This window comes from Eptatretus burgeri, chromosome 5, assembly GCF_056783735.1.
Source record: "Eptatretus burgeri isolate ZD-2024b chromosome 5, Ebu_testis_v1, whole genome shotgun sequence".
Taxonomy (NCBI): Eukaryota; Metazoa; Chordata; class Myxini; order Myxiniformes; family Myxinidae; genus Eptatretus; species Eptatretus burgeri.
In genome coordinates, this window is record NC_140965.1 from 111,679,278 (window position 1) to 111,706,693 (window position 27,416).

Here is a 27,416-nt window from a genome sequence, read left to right on the forward strand (position 1 = left end):
TGACATACGTCGCAGTATGCCGAGGTGTTAGACAAATTTTCCATGCTTGAAATTTTTCGACGTATGCCAGCGTATGACTCACACGTTCCGCATAACGATGGCCATAAGTTGTAGGCACGCTACGCGATCGTTAACACACGTCGACACACGTTACTTGTAAGTTACTCATCAGTCGAAACACGTCCAGGTAATGTTTAGCATACCCGAAACTTATTCATAACCTATGAGTAACATGTTGTAGGCACGTTCCGCAATCGTTGAAACACGTTACTTGTACGTTACTCATAAGTCGAAACACGTCAATGTAATGGTAAGCGTCAGTGTTCCAGACTCCCTGGGTTTTTTTTTCTTCGGTATGACGGTGATGTTAACACTTCGATTTCTAGTGCGGTTATAATATAATATAATTAATAGGCTGCCGCTCAACGATTTAAATCATAACCACACTAGAAATCGAAGTGTTAACATCACCATCATACCGAAAAAAAAAAAACCCAGGGAGTCTGGAACACTGACGCTAACCATTACCTTGACGTGTTTCGACTTATGAGTAACGTACAAGTAACGTGTGTCGACGTGTGTCAACGATCGCGTAGCGTGCCTACTTATGCCAGCGTGCTATTGACGTATACAAAACTTACCCATAACTTTTTCGACGTGTGCAAGCTTGGTTCGGCAAATTTTTCATACATCGGCATACGCTGGCTAAAACGACAAGGTGTGACAGCGGCTTCACACTTCGATGTCGAGTGCGGTTATGATTTGAATCGTCGAGCTGCAGCCTATTAATAGGCTACGCCACGTGATCATCGGCGATACGCTGCCGCGCTATACATAAGTTCGACTATCGTTGGGCATAGGTTGTGAACGCCGACAACACGCTCAGCATTCGTTGGTATAAGTTATCCGTTTGTGATTAAAACGTTCTGTGTACGTTACTAATACGTTATGCATACGTCCAACACGTCATTATACGCCCAAAACATTAAAAAAACATCAACAGTTCAGCGTACGCCAGCGTTTTACATACATCTTGAGACCTTGCCATACGCTGGCTAAAACGTCAAGGTGTGACAGGGCCTTTACATGAGTAAAATAACAATGAAAAAAAATCAATTTTCTTATCACAATCGATAATAAATTGATTGATTTTTATACAAAAGATTTGGAAACAAAGTCGAGGCTCGTGGAAGAGCTCAAACAAAAAACACAAGTGAATAGAACAGCGAGAACTTCGGAGAGAGAAGGGAAACAGAAAAGGGAGGGTAGTGGGACACAACAGAGGAATACTTTGAGGAAGAATGAGAGAGTAAGGGTAGGGGGGGGGGACAGATATGTAAACAAGCTCTTTACAAGCTAAAACACAAGATAGGGGCTGAAATAAGTGGAAGAGAAAACCATGAATGAAACAGCAATGGAACAAAAAAAGACAGATAAGGAGGATGGAGGACGGAGAGAATAACCTAGGAGGAAGGGGTGAGCTTGTGTTGTGTTAACGAGTAGAAAAGAACATGAGTATCGATGGGGTAAGACCTGAGGAAGAGGTGAGCAGCCATCATGGATTTATCATCTCAATCACATATCGGACAAAGCACGGACTTACAAATCCATCCATCTTCCAACCTTGTTCTGCAAAATGTCCTGGTATTTTCTCACCATTAAGATGTAGCACAAGTCGTGCTTCAATATCCCTATAAGTTCCTGCAAAAAAAGAAGAAAAAACCATCACATTATACAATTTCAGGGCCCCGAGTAAAAAATAGCAAAAGAGTGCGCGCGCGCACACACACACACACACACACACACACACACACACACACACACACACACACACACACACACACACACACACACACACACACACACACACACACACACACACACACACGAATAAATATTGTACAGCCCCATGATAAGGGAAATTTGGAACAATAATTTTTCACGCACGATCGCGTTATAATGAAAAAAATTCCAAGTGGATATAATGAACAGTGAAACACCATTGTAATGAAGACAATTATCAAAGTCCGTTGATGCATTGAGGACAAAATGAGTAACACACATGAAAGTGGCTAAAGTGTATTCAGTGCTATTTTAAACAAGTGTTTTCTTACAACTGCAGGTATAATTGTGTTTTTACTTTGTTGGTATTTTTTTGCAACACAAATCATGCACACACAAAGGAAGACAATTACATGAGACAACACCAGACTCGACTTCAGACAAATACAGATGCTGAGCATGGGGGAAGTGATGTAACTTCCTGTGGCACCAGTGATACCATATTTACGATGTACATTTTCTCTCCACACTCTGTGGGGACAATTAAAGAGAAAATTTCCTCCTTTCCAATTGATGGGGGGTTGTCCATGCTCTGCCTTTTAAATGCTGCATGCCAATCGAGAAAGCAGGACGTAGCATTTTAAACGTCTTTCATATGAATCAGCCAGCATCTGTATTGAACCGCCGACCTACCACTCTGAGCAGATGCTCTTGTAATAGTCCTACCGAGTCTGGGATAATATTTAAGGTGAAATGTGGAATTTTGAATTTAACAGGGAGGGGTGGGTGCATGAGTGGTGGTAGGAGGGGGGATGGGGGGTTGGAGAATGACATGTCAGAAATGTTTCTTTGGGAATGGGAGTTTGCCTTGAATGGGAGTGGAACTAAGTTACATTTATTTATTTTTATTCGGGAGGAGCAGGGGGCGAGGTGGATGCTGGATGGGGTGTTCCAGGTAAAACAAATTTTCTGTATTAGTTATGCCCACTCCTTCTGGAAGCAAATATCATGTCAATTCTCCCTCCCTTATGTAATGATCAGTGCTTAAACCACTTGCACTATTCCACATGTTCAGTTGAAAATTGCAATTTTCTGCAATTCCACGAAATGTTTCTGTTTATTCCAATGGATCTCTGCTATAACTTGATGGTATTCATAGAATACATTCCCTGTGCAGTGTTGAGAAGGACTTGGTGTACGCCAACTCGTGTTTTTTTTAAAGGTTTTTTTGTCTTTCTTTGATCCAATATGGCTGTCAGACCATGTGCACAATAACATTATGTTTGTTATTATAAATTCCTTCAGGAAGAGGCACACCTATGGTCAGAATTTTGTGTCAATCGGACCAACAATTGCATTTGCCATACTGACCGGATCTGGCGTTGCACTTGTCGAATGTTGTCATAATGAAGGCACCGATGACATCATCATGAAGAAATCTTATTCCCCATCGGGAGTACATTACAATGAGCCATGTTTCAATTTTTTTCCATGCAGTGGTTTCGGACACATAGAGGGGCAAAGTTTTTAGGTTTTTCCAAGATGGCGTCAGTACCACGTGATCTCTGATGTCATAATTAGGACTAAAAATTCTAGGGGAGGAGTTACACATATCCGGAAAATTTAGTGTTAATCAGACCAACAATTGCAGAGAAGTTTTTTTTTTCATACTGATCAGATCAAGCGTTGAACTTATCGAATTATGATGTCATGAAGAAGGCACTGATGACATCATCATTAACATATCTTATTTTACGTGGGGAGTACTTGAAGATGAGCTATGTTTCAATTTTTTCCACGGAGTGGTTTCAGAGATATAGAGGTGCAAATTTTTCGGTTTTTCAAAGATGGTGCAAAGATGGTGCCTGTACCACGTGACCTATGATTCCATTATCATCATTATAAATTCCTGAAGGAGGAGGCGCACATATAATCAAAATTACGTGTCAATCAGACTAAAGGTTGCAGAGAAAATGAATTTTAAAAATACAGACACGTACGTATGCACGTATGCACGTACTTCAGCACACGTACGTGACTGATCGCTTAACACCGCTTTTTGCTTTGCGAGCACAGGGTAATAAGAATATAATAAATAGATGGTATTTACTGAAATCGTCATCAAAATAGAAAATATTTATATAGTTGGCTGCACAGGTTGGCAGAATAATGAACGACAGCACTTCAAGAGTACATTTTTATGCTTAATTCAAGGTCAACGTTATCAACAAGTAAAGAGAAAAGGTTTATATTCTAGACACCAGCATCAAATGCTAATGGCAGAGTCTTCACTGTACATGTCGGACAAGGACTTTAGGAGACATCTTGTATTTTTACAAATAGATGTTTGTTCTTCACAAATAGTTGAATCTGAAATTCCAGTCTCAAGAGCTATGTTCTTAAATGAGAACACAAAAGACACAACCCAACCTTTAAATTTTCAGTATTTTCAAAATGTAAAATTTCAAGAAGTACAAAGTAACAACCAAATGGTATTTCTTTACAATGACATAATGCGTTGGACACTCAAACCACTGCTTGGAGTTAGTGTTCACTCAGCCCTGACTACATTCGCGACACCATCACCACTGCCTGCTCTCATGACACCCTCACGATTGCCAGAAGACTGGTATTGCCTTAACGGTCAAGGTGGCTGGCTTAAGATCTTCGGGTCATGGCGAAGAGTTCACTGTTGAATACCTCATGCCTAAGAGACAAGACCTCAAGCTCAGGGAATGCGCCAACAGAAAAGATTAGTGGACACCACCGTCGAGCTTATGGAGTCTCTTCGAGTTACGGCCTGCCATGTCCCCTGGACACTCCACTAAAGAGCGGGTCCCCAGGAGTCATTCGACCAAACCCAAACCAAAACTTTCATCATATTGAACATCGGGCCTGGTGGCTCGTCTGCCTTTCTATTCTTAGTGGTTGTATGTGCGTCGCTAAACAGCTCAAGGTAGCAGCTTCCTATGCCAGGAAATGGGTTTTCACCCACCCCGGGTAAACTTGAAGGAAGTTTCCGCTTGGCTTGTTTTGCGGGGACCTTGATTACCTTCGTGGGTCACTAGATGCATTACTGGCGTTTTCCTACATGGGTAGGTCCTTACCAAAAGGGCAACCGGTGGAGAATGCGGAACTTCGGAAGCATAAAGCGGTCCAACTCGAGGGTCGCGTGACCGCCCCCAGCCTGTTGTCAGATGCATGGAAGTTTGCACACCGGTGGGTGTCTCCTAATAAAATGCCCAGCCGCATCTGTTTGCTCCAAACTTGGGCTCCTACCTCGAGAAATCCAGGTGGCAAGGCAGCCTCACCACATTCTTGAATGAGGTCGCGATGCATGTTGATCCAAATGTCTTGGCGGAGTGGGATGGCAACCCACCAGAGGGTGTTTATTTGGCCGATTGGCAAGCCTATGTTCTGATTGCCAGGATGCGTGACCAGCTCCTTTCGGAGCTAGACTTCGACATGCCGCCAAGGGACGAGGTAATCGTGATTCCTGAACAGGGCTGGAAAGCACGCATTGTGACGTGATTCCCAGAAGCCCTTTTCGCCCTCCTGCATACTTGCTGCACCCAGGTGCTGGCCTCATTGAGGAAGAACCGGGTGCTGATGCAGATGTTAAAAGATGATCATGACGGTTCAATACGGTCGATGTTTCCGCATTCACTCCCCGAGTCATATTTTCAGAAGGCCTGACCTTTTTGCCCAATCTCCTTCCTCTCAACCTTTGTAATGCTGATTGGTTGGGGGTGGCGGAGGAGCTGGGTCTTTCAGATTGGATGACTCGGCAGGCAAGCACCTCTGATCAGCACATCATGGGATTTTCCTTGAAGAGATTTTCTCGCAGTGCTGGGAGCCAATTGCCAGCGTTCCATGCATCCCCTGCAGAATATGCCAGCCCAGGTAGGGCTTAGTCTACTCTCAACCCTGACTCCACTCACTACATCACCAGTGATACCCTCACCACTGCCTACACTCATCTCACATTCATCACTTCATTCAGCTTTTAATGAACTGCTGCCACTTATGTTTGTTTTAATCCACCGTACCAACTCTGATATTATTGAGAGCTTTGTAAAATGTGCCAAGCTTTTACCGTAAATGTTACCACTGAAAATACATAAACATTCATGTAATATTGTACCCAGCATGTATTAAAGATATATTTTCGGGATTAAAATGTGTTGGAGGATTAATACAGTGACAAGTCACCAGGTGTATCACATTAGTTATGAAGCTGCAAGAAGGAAAACCCAATTTCAAGAATTTTATTCCTGTGGGTCTGCAAAGTTGATCTTTCACTGCTGGACTATTATCCTGCCTCCTGTTTGCCAAATAAATTATGTCCCATGTGTTCTTGTTCTGTCGTAACCCGGCGTTGCCCAGTGCTGTTCTAATCCTGTTGGCATTTTGAAGAAATCGAATATATATATATATTTTTTGTGGGGGTCTAAAACACTTCCCTACACCCACAAAGGAATGGGGTTGGGGATCATTTATTATTACCTTTCATATAGCTACAAAGGCTTAGGCATTATCGAGCGATTAAAAACAAAAACAAAAAAAACTTCAAACCTTTTTTTCAAAATTTTCAAAATATTTTGCAGAAAACACTCCCTGGAACTCACTGATGAACCTCTAAAAGTTTGAGGAAGATCCATTTTGACTTTTCTGATAAAAATGGTGAGACAGACAGACATCTCTCTTATAATATAGATGATGACATATGTTATGATTCTCCAGGGTTGATTAAAAATTTCGTAATTGTCAGAACTAGTGACTCTCCATTTTCACAAGTTGACTTTTGTTTCACTTAAAGACACCGGAAAAACATAACTGCCAGCAATTTGATATCTTCCTTGCATATAAAATTAAAGAGGGAAATTTCATAGGATCTCACCAGACAAGTCAATGTCGTTCGAGATGTCTGAGAATGTCACATTCACCCTCCCTTCAGTTGATTCAAACCTGGTGACATGAAGGACCAATCGTCTTCGCTTACCCAAGTAGGAATAAAAGCCTTGCCAGGTGAACCCTTCAGCAAACACATTCGCAGGAACTACGGCATTGGGGAGATGGTTAAAATAAACAATTATTCTGGATTCATTATCACATTTACAAGTGGAAGTGTGGAAGTAAAATAGGCAAAAATACAAAAAAAAAGGTAGGTAAAGTCGCGTGGAGGTGATGGGCTTGTTTGATGGGAAGGTAGCAAGTGGAAAGTTTTGAGGTTCATAGACTTTACAAAGTCATGTTATGCTCTGCAATAGATCATGTTACATGAAACAGGTTCTGCTTTTAAAGATAAGAAGGTGGTCATGAAACGAATGGACATCGAGACTGGTCTCGCATTTCTACTGTCTCTGATATCAACTCAACCTGGGAATTTCTACAAAGAAATTTTCTCTCTCTCATGCACAGATTTATCCCATCTCATCTTCAGTTATATCATTCCTCCTGCCCTTGGTTTACTGAAGCTTGTGATGAGGCAATTGTCCTGAAACAACTTGCCTTTGCCTCATGGAAGGCAAATCCAACTCAAGGCAATCTCAGTTCCTTCCACAAAGCTCGTAACAAGTATGTATCTCCCCTCAGGAGAGGCAGAAAACAACAACTTTCTCATTTCAAGTCGGAACTCTCAAACCTCTCTCCCTCCTCAAAATCCTGACAGCATCTAGTTAAGTCTGTTTCTGGTGTATGTTCCCCCTCCATCTCCTCCCTTACCTCAAATGAACGCACAGCTGACACTGCACGTGAAAAGGCTGAATGCCAAAACTCCGTGTTTGCTTCTAAATATTTTGTCCCAAACCCATTGCTTTGTGTTCCCACCTTACCCAGTTGCATCCAGCTGTTCCTGGACTGTGTCCTTTTCTCCCAACAAGGTGGAGAGCTTGCTGTGAAACCTCGACTCAGATTCTGCAACCAGTCCAGATGTCATCAGCCCACGCGTCCTAAAAACCTGCTCTGCTGCCATTACTCCCCCTCTATCTGTTCTATTCACCCTCTCATTTGCTCAAGCTCATCTGCCTTCTGCTAGGAAATCAGCAAACATTACTGCTCTACACAAAAAAGGTGCAAAAACAGATCCCTTCAGTACAAACCAATCAGCCTGCTCCCAATCACCAGCGAGGTTATGGAATCCATCATCGCTTCTCACATTAAATCCTTCCTCTTCTCTAATGGCTTGATTTCTGATCATCAATTTAGATTTACACAAGGTCACTCTACCCTGGATATGCTGCTTCTGGTCTCCCAACAATAGATGGAGATCCTCCATGCCGGACATGAAATCAGAGCCATCTCCCTCGACATATCGCATGTTTTCGATTTAGTCCGGCACCCAACGCTGCTCACCAAACTCTCTTCCAATGGTATCCAAGGCCATCTCCACTCATGGCTCGCTGACTTCCTTTCCTGTCTTAGTCATCACGTGGCCCTTAAAGGGGTACACAAAGGCCACATTTTTTCCCCTGAAAACCATTGAGAATCATTAATCAAGGTCTAATTTGAAGGGAGGAAAAATTGAATTTTTTTGCCAATCACAGTGTCGAAAACCAGCCCAAAAGTGTCGATTTACCTTGCAGCCATACCGATACGAATGGTGGCTTTATCTAGAGAAACAGTGCACGTTGAACTCGGATTCAGATAATGATTCCACTGTCATTAGCGACTCTGAAGGTTCTCACAATGTTGAAAGTGATCATTGGGATTTTGAAGAAACGGATGAAGACAACATTTGGAGTGGAAACGCTTTCGCGGGAATTGTGGAGTCGAATAGTTTCGAGCATTATGTGAGCAATTCAGAGGAAGAAGGTGGAAGTGAGGGTTGAGGTGTTAAGATGAAAACGCCAGCAGCATGATAACATCTGCTCAATAGGTTTTGATTTTTATTCGCTCGGTGGTTTATAAGGGAGGAATTTTGTATTGATTGATAAACCGGTTGATATATTACTCGAGGAGAAATACCCTTAGGCCTAAGTCACATTTGCCACGGCGGCCGTAGGGTCTACAAAATCTACGGCCACTTGCAATTATAGGGCGGCCGCAGTATTTCCACGGTCACACAATGTAGCAGTCACATATGTTTTTATTTTTCGGGGAGCCGCACGGGGTATTTACAAATTGTGGAGACCGAAAACGTGGGGTTGCCGGACGGCCTTTGATGTGATGTCGCACGGTGACCTTAGGGCGTCCGTGCGGCGGCCATATAATTTTCAAGGCAGACGCAAGGGAGCCTCAAGGTTCCCGCAAGGCGACCGCAGGGGGGCCCTTAGGCGAATGTGCGGCCAGACGGACGGTAACGAGTGGGTATATATACCAGTTCTTTTTTTACTGAAATAAAAATATAACAGTTCGGAATATACCAGTATATATAACTGAATATATAACTGAATATATAACTGAATATATCAGTTCGGAGTATAGGCAAAAACCTATACTCCGATCTCTAGCGGTAGCACACGGTGGATGCACGGTCGACGCAGGACGCACGGCGGGCGTAGGGGAACCGTGCGTCGACCATGCGTTGCCCGCAGGTAGTCACACGGACCGCAAGGCCACCATACGTTGAACACAGGGAAGCCTTAGGACTACCCTACGGCGACCGTGGAAATAGTGCGGCCGCCGTAATTTTTTGGGGGTTGGCAAAATTCATTTTTCATTGATAAAAGCCTACGGCAGCCGCATGAATAACGCAAGCCCACCGTACGCCCTACGTACGGTCGACGTGGAACACATCTACGTCACAGCTTGGCTTGTCAAATTGCTACGGCCAACGTAGAAATGAAAAAAGTTAGAACTACGTGCTATCATTCCACGGCGACCCCTACGGTCTGTAGAAGATAGCCATATGGCGTAGGGCCACTCTGAGGCCACCACAGAAACTCTGCGGCCGCCGTACGTTTCTGTCAATTCAGGGGGGGAGGGGTACGGCCGCCATATCCTAGCCGTAGAGCAAATGTGACTTCGGCTTAATCACCCGGCACACTCGGACACCGCGGACAAAATGAGGGAAATACCCTGAAAGTTTTAGCATCTGCTCATCTCCAGGGAACATGTACTGGGAGCTGGGTTGAGATGCTGTTAGTTTTGAGTGACTGCTGTTTATTGCACTTAATCATTGGTATATCATTCTCTCTCAATCATGGCAGATAACGACAGGATCTTGACATCAATGTTGTTTCTGACAGTTCTCTGTAAAATGTTCGAGTAAAAAAATGAACTTTTTGTAGGCTCGATCTACACTTGGGTATTTTGGACAAACCTCGTCCAATTTCTGGCAAACTTAGTGTATTTCGACCATTGGTGAAGCATAAAGCCATCTGGGTATGTTTTATTACACAAGCACCAAGGATGAATCTACTCGACATATTTGTGGAAAACCGAAAATTATTCGCCGTGAGTTACATTGTCCCGTGAGGTAACCTGGAGACAGTACGGATCTGGTGGTCCAGTGCCATTTGTGAAGTCACGGCTAATCTGAGGAAGAAGAAGATTTCGATTTTGAATCGAAAATTTACCGACTTTATAATTCGGAAATCTGAAAAAGACACATCATATCTGTATTGTAGGGTATCAAGGGATATATTAGCGTTGAGGTGATCTGAGCATTTGGGTTCCCTTTTAATGTGATTCTCTCGTATCCTCTTCCTGTCCGGGTTCGAGTTCCTCAAGACAGTGTTCTGAGCCCCGTGATTTATCTTATCTTCATCAATGATCTCTCTGACTCTCTGGAAAATCTCCTTTATCTCTTGGCTGATGACTCCAACCTCTGCCGTACCATCTGTCATCACCGAGACTGGCAAGCAGCATCCTCTTCACTCTCTGCAGACCGGGATAAAATCACAAGCTGGTCAAACGCGTGGAACATGTCTTTCAACCCCAACAAATCTCACACTCTCACTCTACGTATCTCTGAAAGGACGGTTTGTAACCCCCCCCCCCCCACCCCAGCTACCTTCTTAACAATCCTCTGGAAGAATCCTTTCATTCAAGCTTCTGGGCCTCACTATCTGCCATGACTTTTCCTGGGAAAGCCACATTTCCAAGCTGGCCTTCAAAGCCAGTCACCGACTGGGCATCCTACATCGTGAAAAGTCCTTCCTTGGCACACCAGAGCTAATGACCACAAACAAAGCTTTCATCCACAGCCTGATGGAACACTGCTCTCCTCCTTGGGCTGGTGCTCCTGCCTCACACCTCGCTCGGCTTCATACTGTGAAAAACCAAGGCTTTTAGGATCATTGGTATCTCCCGCAATGAAGCCGAGCGTTTGGGTATTTCACCCTCTCAGCACAGGCAGGTTGGTGGTCTTCCTGTCTTCCACCGACTCCTAATATTTCTACAGGGTGCTCACGGTCCACCAGCAACCCCATTCTGTTGAAACTACCAAAATCAAGAATCACTGCTCACCTTCACGCTTTAATTAGGGTATCCAGTCAAATGGACTGGATAACCTATTGTTTTTCTTCTGTTTATTATTATTTTTCTTCCGCCGTAAATTTGCAAAATTTCCAAATTTTTTCGCTTTAAATGCCATTTTCTCAGAAATGGTAAGACCAATCTACACAAAATTTTCACCAAATATGTATCTTTTTTGATAGCATACATAATTGATAATTGTGACGTCATAGGTCACGTGATACGGGCGCCATCTTGAAAAAACAGATAAACTTTGGACCTCTGTATCTCGGAAACCTTTTAGGTTAAAAAAATTTCGCTTGATACATTTGAACAAGCTCCCTCTCCGGAATACGTGTGATTTTTCGTGACGTCATCAGTGAAGAGGTATCCCAGTAAAAATTCGTCAAGTAGAACGCCACATGGCAAAAATTTGAAATTTCTTGAGCATAATCTCCACAAAAATTCATCGTAGAAAAAAAATATTTTGACATCATCGGTGACGTAATTCGGCCGCCATCTTGTTTTTTAGTATTTTTTAAAAAAAATCTTCTTCTCCAGAACGGCTGTGCAGATTGAGGCGAAACTTTACAGGCACATTCCCCCTGAGGTCCTCTTTCAAGTTTGTTAATTTGTTGTTGATACGTCACATGGTTTGGCGGCCATCTTGAAAAAACCTTAAAACCTTCAAACATCTTCTTCTCCAGAAGCGCTGGTCCAATGAAGGCGAGATTTCAGAACTATATTCGTGACATGTATGCGATGCAAGTTTGTTAATTTCAAAGTGATAGGTCACATGGTTTGGCCGCCATGTTGGATTTAAGAAAATATTAAATAATGTTTTCTCTGGTATTTCATAAGCCATCAAAGCGAAAATTTGCAAGTGCCTTCCTCGCTCAAGTCTGCATACATGGTAAAAATTTTTTACCTCAGAAGTCACATGGTTTGGCGGCCATCTTGGATAGAAAAATAGACTTTATCCGATTTACACGAAACTTCACACACTTGTTCGGGTCGACGATGGAAAGCAGAATTTAAATTTACGATATCATAGGTCACAAGGTTTGGCAGCCATCTTGGATTGAAAATGAATAAATTTTAAAAATCTTCTTCTCCAGAAGGGCAAGACAGATGAAGACGAAACTTCACACATATATTCCCCATGAGGTCCTTTCTCAAGTTTGTTAATTTGTTCTTGATCGGTCACATGGTTTGGCGGCCATCTTGAAAAAACCCTAAAACCTTCAAACATCTTCTCCAGAAGCGCTGGTCGGATGAAGGGCAGATTTCAGAAGTATATTTGGGACAGGTAGGCGATATAAGTTTGTTAATTTCGAATTGATAAGTCACACGGTTTGGCCGCCATCTTGGATTTAAGAAAAATATTAAATAATGTTTTCTCTGGAACCGCTTAACCTAACGAATCGAAAGTTTGCAATTATCATCTACCATCGTGTGTGCACGAGTGGTAAAAATTATGATGTCACACGTCACATGGTTTGGCGGCCATCTTGGATAGAAAAACGCACCTTTACCGATTAACACGAAACTTCACAAACGTGTTCCAATACCCAGTTGGAAGCAGAATATAAACTTGTGATGTCATAGGTCACATGGTTCGTCAGCCATCTTGGATTGAAAAATAATATCTTAAAACGTCTTTTTCTCTGAAACGACTGAACAGATCCAGGCGAAACTCCACCACTATGACCACCTCTTCATGACGAATAAAAAGTTCTCACCCCCTTTTGAGGTACGACGCAACGTTTGGCAGCTAGAAGTGGATTGAAGGAAAAATATTAATTAATGTTTACTCTGGAACAACTGCATCAATCAATGTGAAACATCACCTTTATGGTGGAACAGTCATGCGGAATGAGGGTTTGAAATTTCAACGGGATCGGGCCCAGGGTTTGGCAGCCATGTTGGTTTTAAGAAAAATATTAAATAATGTTTTCTCTGGAACTGCTTAACCAAGCGATGCGAAAATTTGCACTTATCGTCTCCGATCGTGTTTGCACATGTAGTGAAAATTATGACATCACAAGTCACATGGTTTGGCCGCCATCTTGGATTGAAGGATAAATATTAATTAATGTTTACTCTGGGACCGCTGCTTCTATATCTGCGAAACTTCAGATTTATAATTTAGCCGACATGTGAAACAAAAGTTTAAAATTTCAACCTGATCGGTCACGCGGTTTGGCAGCCAGAATTATTTAATTATTTGAATCTGTTCGCCATTAATAAGGAAATTGAACGCTTTGTGCTGCCCGGTTCGTAACTCGTCTGTTCCGCGCCGTCTCGAAGCAGGCCTGTGTTTGTATCACCATTAAATAATGTTTTCTCTGGCACCGCTTATCCGATAAATGCGAAACTTTGCGGCTATGATTTGTCTCATGTTGTATCAGTTGTGTCAAAGGCGGACGGACTGGGTGCCCGGTCATCACTGCCAGCAGTTATAAAGTGGCAGTTCTAGTTCCTCTTTTTTTCCTGCCTCTGGAACAAATCTCACACTCTTTTCAATCCCAATATATTCCCTCCACGTCTTTCAAAAAGTTGTTCACCACCATCTCATATCTCTCCCCATCCAAAACCATGATCTTTTCGACCCCCTTAATCTACCCTAAAGCCACCTCCTTCAAATTTCCTGTTTTCCTTCCTGAAAGTCCCCGTGGTGTCCATCTTGTTGATTAAGTGTATCCTGCCCCATCGCTCTCTCTTGCAAAAATCTCCTGACATCGTTGTACCCTACTGTTGTTGTGCTTTCCTCTCTCACCGCCTCGTTTCTTGCTCTCTTTGTTACATGTTCTGTGTGTTCGCTTTTTTCTGAGCCTCGACAAAGTAAATAAACAAAAACAAAAAAATTGGAGCTACGGTAAGAAGGGACTTCCACAACAAGAAAGGAGATGATGAAATAAGATGTGTAAAAGTAAACTGTCATGGTAAAGGTCCAATCACATCTTGACGTTTTAGCCAGCTTATGCCGATTTTTGGAAAATTTATCCAAAACGCTGGTACACGTCGAATACGTTATGGGTAAGTTTTGATAACATTGAGAGCACGCTGAAAAACACTGCCATAGGTCATTGTACGTTGGCTTTAAACGTTGTACTTTTCGGTTGTCCTCAAATTTTCCATGCTTGAAATTTTAAGACGTATGCCGGCGTATGACTCACACGTTCCGCATAACGCTGGCCATAAGTTGTAGGCACGTCACGCGATCGTTGACACGTCGACACACATTACTTGTAAGTTACTCATAAGTCGAAACACGTCGAGGTAATGTTTAGCGTACCCGAAACTTATTTCTAACCAATGAGTTACGTGTTGTACTCACGTTACGCGATCGGTGACACACATCGACACACGTTACTTGTAAGGTACTCATAAGTCGAAACACATCAAGGTAATGGTTAGCGTCAGTGTTCCAGACTCCCTGGTTTTTTTTTTTTTAGTTTTTTTTTTTCTTCCTTCCTTCGGTATGATGGTGATTTTGACACTTCGATTTCTAGTGCGGTTATAATATAATATAATTAATAGGCTGCCGCTCAACGATTTAAATCATAACCGCACTGTACACTGAACACCGTCATACCAAAGAAAAAAAAAACCAGGAGTCTGGAACACTGACGCTAACCATTACCTTGACGTGTTTCGACTTATGAGCACCTTACAAGTAACGTGTGTCGATGTGTGTCAACGATCGCATATCGTGCGTACAACTTATTCCCATCGCATGCGGATCGTGTGTCATACGGCAAGTACGTCGTAAAATTTTCAACATGTTTAAAATTACCAGATGTACTCCACTTACTACGACGTATGATAGCGTACTTTAGCGTTCTATTCACGCATACCAAACTTACCCATACCGTATTCGACGTGCGCCAGTGTTTTAGACGCATTTTTCAGAGGTCGGCATATGCTGGCAAGATCGCCAAGGTGTGACTGTGATGTTGACACTTCCATTTCTGCGGCGGTTATGATTTGAATCGTTGTGCGGCAGCCTTTTCATAACCTACGCCACATCATCGTCGGCGATGCGTGCAGCGCTATGCCTAAGTTAGACTATCGTTGGGCATAGGTTGTGAAGGCCGACAACAGGTTCAGCATTCGTTGGTATAAGTTATCTATAACACAACGAAACGTTCCGTGTCCGTCACTAATACGTTATGCATAAGACCAAGTCGTTATGAATACGTCCGAATCTTTAAAAAAAAACATCAAAAGTTCAACGTAAGCCAGCGTTTTACATACATTTTAATACGTTGCCATTGCTGGCTAAAACGTCAAGGTGTGACTGGGCCTTAAGGTAAACAAGTGGAGTGTTATGAAAATTTTAAAGTGAACAAGGAAAACAAAAATAAGGAATTTAAAATATGTAAGGTGTCTATAGAAACAAATTGGTAAAAAAAAAAAACCCAAAACAAAGCAAAGAAAATCAATGCAAAGGCTCTTAAACACAGTATGTTATGCATAATTGAGATATTGTGCAAGGAAAGGAACATCAAGATGTAGAAACGATGACATGCTCATCTGCAGTGATGAGAATCTCATGAAATATTGATAAAAACACATGCTCATTCTCATTTTACTCACCTGGGGCCTTCGGAAGGGCCGTTTCTGAGCTTGATATGCCAGCAAATCCACGCTTTGATCCAACTAGAAAGCACAGCATTTGGAATTTCAATAATAATCTAACAAATTATAACTGAACTATGCATTCTGCTATGTGTACATTACACAATGGTTGCCTTTTATGAGCATATCAGGTGGGGGTTGAAGATTTGGATGAACCCACGCCTCCCTCAATCAATGACCGCCCACGTTTTTGAACAAGCTTATTGCAGTGCCATTGAATCATGTGATGTTTATGTCACCAGATATATTCTCTTCACACTCTGTCATGATTTGTCTTTTTCTATGATAAAATGAAGAACTGGTCTTGCTGGTGTAGGTTCTATGTCACCCTGTATCAGTGGACAGGTAGAACAACGGATGAAATTAACAGGATGCTGACCACCATGGGAAGCAAGGAGAAGCTGATATTTCTGGCACAAACCCTGAGTTCTTTGTTTTCGCTGTTATTTTCCACTTTCGCCCAGTCTCATTCCCCTTTAATTTTAACCCCTGAATCCAAATGCTCCCTCTTGTGAGACGTATACACGAGCCATTCACACCCCAGGTACTCCCTGATCCCTGACCCGCTCTGACTTACTCCCACCCTACATTAACCCTCACTCTTAACCTTCCCCTCTCTTTTGTTCCTCTGATCATTGCCTGAAGCATCAGCTTCTCCTTACTTCCCGAAGCAGTTAGCAGATTTTGATCAATGCCCTGTTGATTCCATACATTATAACTTGTCATACTTTTACTCCACTCTACTTTTAGAATCAACATCTCACCTCAACAAACATTAAAGTCATTTTTAATAAACAATTTGTTCCAAATCGAATCATGAGTATACAAGCATTCACAACACACTGAATCAATACATCACCTTGCAGTCATTACCCTGTGCATGCAATGCAAAAAGCAGGGTTAAGAAATTGGTTCACTTCTGTCTGTCCGTCTGTCCGTCTGCCCATCCATCTACAAACGACAGTTTATGATTGAAGAACAACTTAATTTAAATTGAATGGTATATTTTGAGCATGAATCCAAACATGAATCGGAACATGAACCTGTAGTTCAGCATGACTTTGGCACTAAATTTGCCCCGATCGCACATGCAGAGAGAGGAGTGAAATATTTTTTTTACTCTGCCTGTCTTACAGTCAAACAACATTGAAAATAATTCTAAATAGGACACTTACTGTTTGTATGGACGCGATAAAGGACACAAATAACAGGCACAAATAACTAATGTAACGTGTTAAATAATGTGGCAGTACACTTGTGGATTTTGTTTTTTTACAAACTTTGTTGTCTTTATTTTCTTTCAACTTAATTATACCTGAACACTGCGTGGGGTAAGGTTGTCTATGAACTCTCTAGTGCATTAAACATTTGGAGACATTTATAACCACTATGAGAGAATGCTCTCGGGTTTCGCTCAAGTGAATGACAAATATCCTGAGTGGGCAACGATGACCTTTATTCTATTCCTAAACTTGCAAACGGCTTATTATCAAATTATCAGTTGGTATGGTTTTTGACAGCCGAGCAAGCCTTTGTATCCATTAACACCCAAAACCATCAGTGGTGACTTTAGGAAAGAATTTGTGCAAAATGTTATTGTTCTTTCTCGACATGCTGTACTATATTCTTCAAACTGTTTTGTGGCCACCATTGTCAGAGGTGTGCAGAACTTCGCAAAATCTCAGACGAATGAATTTCAAATCGCTGCAACAATCTCGGTGTTTTTAAGAATGATCATTGATCATCCTTCGGCCACTTCTCTCAAGTGCCTTTTGATCGATGAGTGATTACTCCTTTCAAAGGCAACATCTCTTTTACTACAATTATAATTGCGGCAATTATGCAAGAGAGATTGAGCCAATCAGGATGAAAAGTTAATGATCAACTCATTAATAAATTCAATGAAAGCTTGGGAGTATTCCAAGCACACTTTCATTTTATAAAAAACTTTGAATGGTGAAAGCATATACACTAACATTTTGACAGATGTTTCTGTCCCGTTGCTGGTCAAGACCACACACCCGATAAACGAGATTTGAACTTGTGGTTGGTTATGGCAATGAGTAAATCAGTAATTAAGGCATGATTACAACATTAAAATACTTTCTTTTCAGCTTATCATGTTGTTCCCCACAGCCTTTGAAAAGGCGAATCCGATATGTAAAGAATTCTCAAAATGAATTCATTTCATGTCTGACAATGGGAATGGAGATGTGATTGTATACACGAAGCACCGAGGTTGACGTAAGACTTTGGAATCAAGATTTTTTTTAAAAATGAGATCTTCACAAATTAGTCAACCCACCAGTGCACACACAACTTTGCTCTCTCAACACTTTGATCGTTGAATAAAAAGCAGCAGGCATGGAGACATATGCATTACATGTTACTTCCACAAAGGTCAAGCATGCCTGTTTAGCCTTTGTGACATACATACAGCCTGTCATTAAATAACTGTGATGCAAAGTGTATTTATCAGTTAAAAGTTTCAGAAACAAAATCAGGACACACTCACTGTCACAGTTACCGTTCATGCAGAAATTAAAATTTAAAATCACGAATGTGTTTTTTGCCTTGTCCAGAAAAGTTAAATAAAAGGAGTGTGACCGAGCTCTGACTCACAGACACAGTGTGGCAACTTTCCTGACCAGGAACCATCTGAGCGGCAGGTACGGTGCTCAGATCCACCAGAAATATAATAACCCTCCTGGCAAGTGTAGAGCAAGGTGTAGCCTAGTGCTGGTATATCAAGGCCAGACACTTCTGCGTGTGTCGGAGTTTCAGGCTGGTGACAAGCGTGGCCTTCACAAGAGTAGGGACAGGTAGAAGACAAGAATGCATTGTATAAGAAGGCAATGTTCATATTCATGGCCAATAGTTGTAATCAAGAATAATTTTAAGGGGAACACAAAGTGTCTGGCACTATTTTTTGGGTTGTTATTTCCCAAGATTTAATGATTTACAGGTTTAGTCAAGAAGTAACAGATATACGTGCGGTGACTGAAAAAAAAGAAAAAAAACCTCACAAAGTGAAAATATATGAATTTGGAATAATATTTTTTTATGAACATTCAAATGAAGCCAATATTGAATGGTATGACATCAGCAAATAATAACAATAATAACAAACGTAATAATGAAATAATCATGATAATTAAAACTATGAGCAGTGAAGCTGGGGACCTTGAAGTGAGACGCCCCACTCTGACTGGATGAGTGCGCAACGACGTCATTATAATGGCAGGCCAGATCTGTTTATGTAAAGTTTTTTTTGTATGCAATGTTGAGGCTCATATGAGAGCTGACACACAATGCACAGCAAGGAGGGCATGAGACAAGAGGGGCAGGAGAGGGAAGGACAAAACAGTGGGAAACAGAGACATTAGGAGATCTGTGGAAGGGAGAGGGATGGGGCGGGGAACACGGGGTGTACAAGATGGACATTACAGGGACTTTTAGTTTCGGTTCAGGAAGGAAAGCAGGGAATTTGAAGGAGGTGGGTTTGGGGTGGATTAACGGGGGTAGAAGAGATCAAGGTTTTGGATGGGGGAAGACAAGAGGTGGTGGTGAACAACTGTTTTGAAGGCCTGGAGGGAAGAATGGGATTGAACAGATTGTGGGAGTTTATTCTAAATGTGGGGATAAAAGAGGAACGAAAGAGTGAAGGTGAGCAAAGATTTGTGATTTTGATAGTTTACCAGAAGGGGGTTGTTGGCAGACCTTGAGCGCCATGCATAAATATGGTGGGGGACATATCACAGACAGAGCAGGGGGGTGAGACCAGAGAGGAGATGGTAGAAGATAGAAAGATCACCAACCTGCCTGTGGTGAGAGAGTGAGAGGCCCAAAGAGAGGTTTGAACTCAATAGATCGAAAAATGAAAGATGCATTTTAAAATTTTTCATGAAATCCAATATGGCCACCATGTCATGTGACCTATGATGTCATCCAGAGTGTTTACAACAATTTAAGTGTCATATTATAAGTGGTCCAAGTTTCAACTCAATCAATCAAAAAATGGAGGAGGAAATGCATTTTCAAGGTTTTCATGAAATCCAATATGGCCACCAGGTCACGTGACCTATGATGTCATCCTTAGGATATGCATCAAGTCAAGTGATATGTCATAGTTGGTCAAAGTTTCAATTTCCATGGATCAACGGTGTGGCCTGTAGGTCCGCTGCAAATTTCATGGAATCATCATAATAATCACAACAATTTCAAAAGGGTATCTATTGCTCCCCTAATAATCATGATTAAAATAAGAGCTGCACACAACTAATAATGCTTCCAAGCAGTAACAACTAGACTTGAAAGAAGGAGCCATGAGGTGCCTTCAAAAATCAACATTTTTAAGCCTGGCAGCACGACAAACAAAGCTCTTTTTCTTGGTGAAATAGATGTTCGTGTCTCAGTTGTGAGGGACGCCATCTTGGTTGGCAAGTATGGATTCACAAGATACGGTCCCAAGTGTTCAAATCATAATGGTGATACGGTCTATTAGCATGTCCCATCTTCGTGTACAGGTGATATATACCAGTTTTTTTTGGTCAAAATCCATCAACTCCCCAACGTGAAAATGGTCAATTTTGATGGGTCTGTGCCAGCCATTTTATTTTACTTCCTCGCAAACTGGCAGACCACCGGTCTGTCGATGATATATCTGAAGTTTTGTTTTCATCGGTTAAGTGGTTCTGGAAAATATCTTTGAAAAAATATTATTAATCTGAGATGGCCAGAAAGCCTTTCTACAAGTGAGGTTTATTGAAGGAAATGCATTTGTAACAATTCTGTGAATGTTCAGGTTTTTCAGTGTAGCGGTTTCTGAGAAATATGATTTTACAGAGAGCAAGACATATGATGACAACATTTTTACAGAAAGCAAAGAATAATAATCCCAGGAAGAGCAACAGGCTTCCAAAACACAGCTTGGATAATACTACCGATACGACTGCACACCTTTCGTCTATCCTGGTACCCTAATAATATTGATAACAATGATAATAAAATAAAATAATAATATGTTGACATCCGTTTTCCTCATCAAGACATGGTGTAAAAGTGGGAAACCCACATTTTTTTTTGTTTTTTTAAACGTTAAAGGCTCCAGTCATGAACTGTATCATCCTCATCGAGGTCAGGCTTTAAAATCATTGGTCCCCAACATGCGGCCCGCGGAGCCCTATACTGCGGCCCGCGAGGACTTTCCCATCAAAACACATTTCCATGTAGCAATTTTAAAGGGGTTTACAAAATGCCACTGCCGGCCGGGGCCGTGACCTGAAAAGCCTTACACAATGCCGCAGCCAGCCACTGCCGCTTACCGCCGGAAGGAATCAAATCAATTTGATTTTACCTTCCGGCATCTTGCGGCAGAATTTAAAATTAATTACATTTAATAAAAAAAAATTAAAATAAAAAATGCATCAAGTTTCTCATTGACTCTGAAAATGTTTCTCAGTCTCAAGTCTCTCAATAAAATGCATAATTTTTTTTCTGGCTCCCAACATCCTTGGGAGTAGTGAATGCGGCCTGTGGGATCAAAAGGTTGGGGAGCACTGCTTTAAATGAAACAAAACAGAACTGGTCATAAAGAAGTAAAGAGAAGGAAAAATAATCTAAAGGCCCGGTCACACCTTGACGTTTTAGCCAACGTATGCCGATTTTTGAATTTTTTTTCTAAAACGCTGGCACACGTTGAATACGTTATGGGTAAGTTTTGATAACATTGAGAGCACGCTGAAAAACACTGCCATACGTCATTGTACGCTGGCTTTAAACGTTGTACTTTTTGGTTGTCCTCAAATTTTTTCATGTTTGAAATTTCACGACGTATGCCGGCGTATGACTCACACGTTCCGCTACGCTGGCCACAAGTTGTATGCATGGTCTGCGATCGTTGACAGACGTCAACACATGCTACTTGTACGTTAATCATAAGTTGAGACACGCCGAGGTAATGTTTAGCGTACCCGAAACTTATTTCTAACCTATGATTAACGTGTTGTTGGCACGTTACGCGATCGTTGCCACACGTCGACAGACGTTACTTTTAAGTTATTCATAGGCTGAAAGACGTCGGTATAATGGATCGTCCTTGCGTCAGCGTCCACGGCCACGGCCAGGACACTTATTTGCAGCATTCTTCAAACTTTTCTTCGGCATGACGAGGATGTTCACACTTCGACGTCTGGCTTGGCTATGATTCCAATTGTCCATCGGCAGCGTCTATTTAAAATAGTCGAGTTTGAGCGTTTTAACACGATCAGAAGAAACGCTTCAAATTTGAAAACCCCAGCGTCAAAAAACAAAGGCGAGTGACAGCAATTTAAATCGTTCATTGTAAACAATGAAAATAGCTGAGTGGTACCGTTTAAAAGTCGTTGAGTGTAAAAAAAAATCCAGTTGTTGAGCGCAAGCATCTACTTTCAATAGTGGAGATGCAGCCATTTAAATCGTTGAGTTTATCATTTAAATCGTTAAACGCAAGGACGATCCATCATAACCCACACCCTCCCCCTCACACTCACCTACTACTGCCAACATGAACAAACTACTACTAATACTAATACTAATACTAATACTGATACTGATACTGTTACTGCTGACATGGATATCGACTCAAAAAGGACTCGAAAACACTGTTGGGTTCCCCTTTTATGAGCAGCATTTTTATATACCAATTCCCAAAACCGCTGGGAACACGTCTTTATATGGCAGTTGTAAGCTAGAAACACGTTCATTTTTTTTTTGTCAACCGGAAGACGTCATTGGAATACGTCTACAAACGTCTATGTGTGTTGGGACTACGTAAAGAATTGGTTCAAAGCACGTCAAACATAAGTTAGAAATAAGTTTCGCGTAAAAAAGACATTACCGCGACGTGTTTCGACTTATGAGTAGCTTATAAGTAGCCTTTGAGAACGTGTGTAAGCGTCCACATATCGTGTGTAAAACTTATCCCCATCGCATGCGGAACGTGTGTCATACGCCGAGTACGTCGTAAAATTTTGAACATGTTTAAAATTTCTTGACGTACTCTACTTTCTATGACGTATGATAGCGTACTTTAGCGTTCTACTCACGTATACCAAACTTACTCATACCGTATTTGACGTGCCCCAACGTTTTAGACACATTTTTCTTAGGTCGGCATACGCTGGCAAGATCGCCAAGGTGTGACCGCGATGTTGACACTTCCATTTCTACGGCAGTTATGATTCGAATCGTTGTGCGTCAGCCTTTTAATAGGCTACGTCACGACATCGTCGGCGATGCGTGCAACGCGCTATGCCTAAGTTAGACTATCGTTGGGCATCGGTTGTGTAGGCCGACAACAGGTTCAGCATTCGTTGGTATAAGTTATCTATAACACAACGAAACGTTCTGTGTCCATTACCAATGCATTATACATAAGACAAAGTCGCTATGAATACGTCCGAATCTTTAAAAAAAAACATCAAAAGTTCAACGTAAGCCAGCGTTTTAAATACATTTTAATACGTTGCCATCGCTGGCTAAAACGTCAAGGTGTGACCGGGCCTTAAGAGTTTTTGAGGAACTGGAAAACTACACCTTTTGAAAAGGGCAGGTTATAACTGTTCGGAAAGACAAGAGGAAGTCAATAATTTCAGAGCTTGGTGGTGAAGGGAAAGAAACAAACACTACAATGGCCCACCCTGGGGTTGCCAACGGCCACACAATGATCATGTGACGTTGTGGCTTGCCAAGTATTTTGTGGTCTCACTAATGACAGAGGTATACAAGCAGCCAGTTCTCGGGAGCAGAACCCCAAGTAATATCTATAGAAAAGGGAAAGAAAGCCAACATCGTGGCGTGATTCAAGCAAGTTGAGTTTTGAGGTCAGTTTGGGAGGGTTGATAAGTCAGATTGTTTTAGACTCGACTCTATTAAATAAGTACATGGAGGTATAACCTCCCCAGATGTGAGATCAGTCTCGACACAAGGACAAATCAATCCTCTTAGACATGGACCAACAAATCCTTTATATAATCAGAGCAACTGTTCATTAGGGAGCTTGAAGATCAGACCTGGGTGCTACACATTGTCAAAAGCTTTTGAGATATCAAGAGCTACGACAAAGGATCCCCCAAAGTCTCCCAGAGAAGAAGACCAGACATTCATAATATAGGAAACGATATCACCGGGAGATCTAGTCTTGTGAAAGCCATACTGATGGTCAGAGAGAAGACTGAGATTCAAGATGCTTGAGGAAATGATAATTGAGAAGACGTTCAAAGACTTTGGAAAATACTGTAGAGGAAATTAAAGCAATGGGACAGTAGTTGGAAGGGTTTGAACAATCACAATTCTTCAGAATAGGCTGTACTAATGCAGGTTTCCAGGAAAGAGGACAAGTTTTGGTTTTTAAACAGACGCGAACTAAACTAGCAAGCACGGGTGCAAGTGCTGAAACACACTCCGAGATACGAGGAGGGATGCCATGTAGTCCGTATGCCTTGCTTGTGTCCAGAGGAAGTCGTAGTTTTTTGACTTTATGAAAAGAGATGAGAGGGAGAGGCTTGGGATTAGTAAGGGGGTGCATCAGGGGGTGTTGGAATGTTAGAAGAGAAAAAAGTTGCTTTGTCAGTCAGGAGAGACATCTCGAGTATCATCGGAATGGAAAAGCAAAGGAGAGATAGTGTGACAGAAGTTGTAAGAGATACTTTTAGCTCAAGACCAGAAATATTTATCAGTGAAAGGAGAGCAGAGGTTGACACACTACCTTTGGATAAAGGAATGCTTCGCCTCATGAATAACACATTTGCAATGATTTTGAGCGGCGATAAAGGCTGAATGCGAGTCAGAGGAAGAAGACTTTTCCAGGTCCGATATGCTACACACATCCATTTCATGAATGGCCTCGGAGCAGCAATAGTTGAACCAGGAATTAGAAGACGAGATAGTCTTAATTGGCAGAAGTCTGGCATGTTTCATTGAAATAAATGTTTAACATACAGTGAAGGAGAAGTGGTATATCCATAACGATTCCTCGACATCACTGCAAAACACAGAACATAGAAATACACAGGATTGAACTAAAGCAAGAAATTTTATATGCAAGCAAGGCTTCTTCTGACTGATTGAAGAAAGCAAAATCGGTTGGTTAGACAAATGCTGAATAGAATAGAAAAACAAAGTTCCATTAGTTTGTTTCATCTTACCCACCAAACCCATGGATCATGATCCCAATCCCATATGCAATATGCTGCTTTGTCTGTTGTCTATGATGAGTGACCTCACAGTTCAAGTAAAAAAAACAAAAATAAATTTAAAAACATTCAGGTCCACCAATGTCTTTCTCCTGGATATGATTGTGCATAAACTCCATGAGTTTTATGTCATTGTTAAGTAAACTGGATGGAAAAGGCAGAGCTGAATACATAAGGATATTGCCTTGATCACAACTGGAGTACCATCTATCGTCAAGGAGTTGGACAATTAAATAGGAGAGTAAGAATGCATGGCCACGTCAAACTCTTACCAACACAATTGGGTTTCTGTCCACTCCAGTGCAGGTCGGGCAGGCACGTGCGAGAGGTTGAACCTTGCACATGAAAGCCCTCTCGACAACTAAAGTGCACCTCAGCACCAACCTGATGGGGAAGATAAGACATAAATATAAAAAGTATATGTTATATATGCCAAATATACCTTTGTGAAAGGTAAGAGTATGGGTGCAACAGAGGAAATGTTTTGGCTTCCACATTCCCTCTGCTAACATAAACTTTCTGTTCTCTTGGAGCACTTGCCCAATGAGGCAAGGATCCCAGGTTCAAATTGTACATACAAGGATATACAAGGAACTTATATATCTTGCACAGGAGGAGTCCATTGAGCCAATCATGGTTGCACTCCATCAACACCACATTAATTCAATCCATCTCCTTAATTTAACTGCTTGGAGGGGGTGGGGGAGGCAGAGGGGGAGGGCATGGTGTGAGGTTTAGACCTGTGAGGCAGGCACAGGAACCTCATCGTTATGATTGTCTTGCCATTTTGGGGGAGGAGGGGAGGAAACTGTGGGGGATGGGAACTGTGTACTGGTAATACTGTGTTGATTTGCACATTGTCTACTAATGTTGTTTCTACATGTGTTAAAATACCCTTATTTGTACTCATGCCCTTGTCTTGTTGTATGTATTATGTGTATGTACAGACTCTTCCATGAAAACCGCAGTTCAAACTAGGAGGGCACTTGGTAGAGAGCATACCTCCACCGCATAATGCCTGAGCCACGAGAACATATTGGGCAAAATGTATTTTGAAATATCTTGCAATATATCTTTTTGGCACAATCTCTCAATGGAGAAGAATCACTTTAAAAAATAAATAACTCTCGTATCCAGATCCGGATCCGGATCTTCACCAAAATCTTATCAGTTTGTCCTTGTCAGACACCCAACCTGCCCACCGAATTTGATCGGGATCCATCTACAACTTTTGAGATATCCTGCACACACACAGACAGACAAACAGACAAACAAGAAAAAGACCGTGCAGTGCACGATACTTGCAAATTCCACCCCCCTCTTCAAAGATTGCCAAGGATACATGAAATTGTCCATTTCATTCAGATTAAAATTCACAATCTTAATCAAAGTTCGGGTCAATCGGATGAAAACTGATTACTTTTCAGATTAAAACTGATGATTTTACAAGTTTGACCTTGAGTTAACCTCTGACCTTTTGGCCTCAAAAATAGTTGGTTTCCAAATTCAGCGATGTACTATGTGTTGAAGAAAAATAATTATATTCATGTGTCTCAATTATATTCACCTGTTGAATTGTTGCTGGTACTTTATAAACATAAATTTTTGTACAATAGTCAAATTAACTGTCAGTAATGTTTCCCTTTTCCCAAGAGTCTTTTGACCTACATATTGGTAAAAGGAATATCTTACTATGAAAAAAGGTCTTGTTCACTGTATAGAAACAGGGTGACCTGGTTGTTAACACTGCAACTTTTGCCATGATTGTGTTATTCTCTCCCTCCCACCCAAAGTGAACACGTATTGCAGTTTTGAGTTCTTTTGCCGAATACCTATCAGCTCATCCCGTAGTTGAATTGCCAAATGTCTCACCCTCCCATTTTTGGATGTTAAATTATGTATAAGAGGAATAGCTTTGGGCTTCAGTTTCAGTGAAGTTCATTCGAATGTTTCAGTGAATCATTGAATGTTCTTCCTCTGTATATACAAAATTAAAGATTCTCCATTGGTATGTTGATCAATCGATTGTATGGAAATTGAGTTATTTTCCACTACATTGCAATTTCTTCTTAATTTGCAGGTTAATCAGATGAAAATTGATGATTTTAGAAGTTTGACCTTGAGTTGATCTTTGACCTTTTGATCTCAAAAATAGTTGGGTTCCCAAATCAGTGATGCAATATGCAAACAGTGTTCAAATTTCAAGTTAATCAGATGAAAATTGGAGATTTTTCAAATAAAATTTGATGATTTTAGAAGTTTGACCTTGAGTTGGTTTTTGACCTTTTCAGTTAAAAAAAAAAATAGTTGGTTTCCAAATTCAGTGAAACAACATGCAAATCTTGTTCAAATTTCAAG

The 27,416-nt window shown here is 41.4% G+C and overlaps 1 protein-coding gene across 2 annotated transcripts in view; it reads right to left on the minus strand.

Annotated features, from left to right (window-relative positions):
• LOC147027167 (CUB and sushi domain-containing protein 3-like) overlaps positions 1-27,416 on the minus strand; it is a 1,179,270-nt gene that overhangs the window by 17,441 nt on the left and 1,134,413 nt on the right. For both annotated transcript variants that reach the window (XM_085883358.1, XM_085883359.1), the window contains 5 exons: positions 25,331-25,442; positions 18,448-18,627; positions 15,784-15,846; positions 6,683-6,841; positions 1,604-1,701 (listed from right to left, as the gene is read on the minus strand). In XM_085883358.1, the coding sequence (XP_085739484.1) occupies positions 1,604-1,701; positions 6,683-6,841; positions 15,784-15,846; positions 18,448-18,627; positions 25,331-25,442 (612 nt within the window). The remainder of the gene's footprint in view (positions 1-1,603; positions 1,702-6,682; positions 6,842-15,783; positions 15,847-18,447; positions 18,628-25,330; positions 25,443-27,416) is intronic.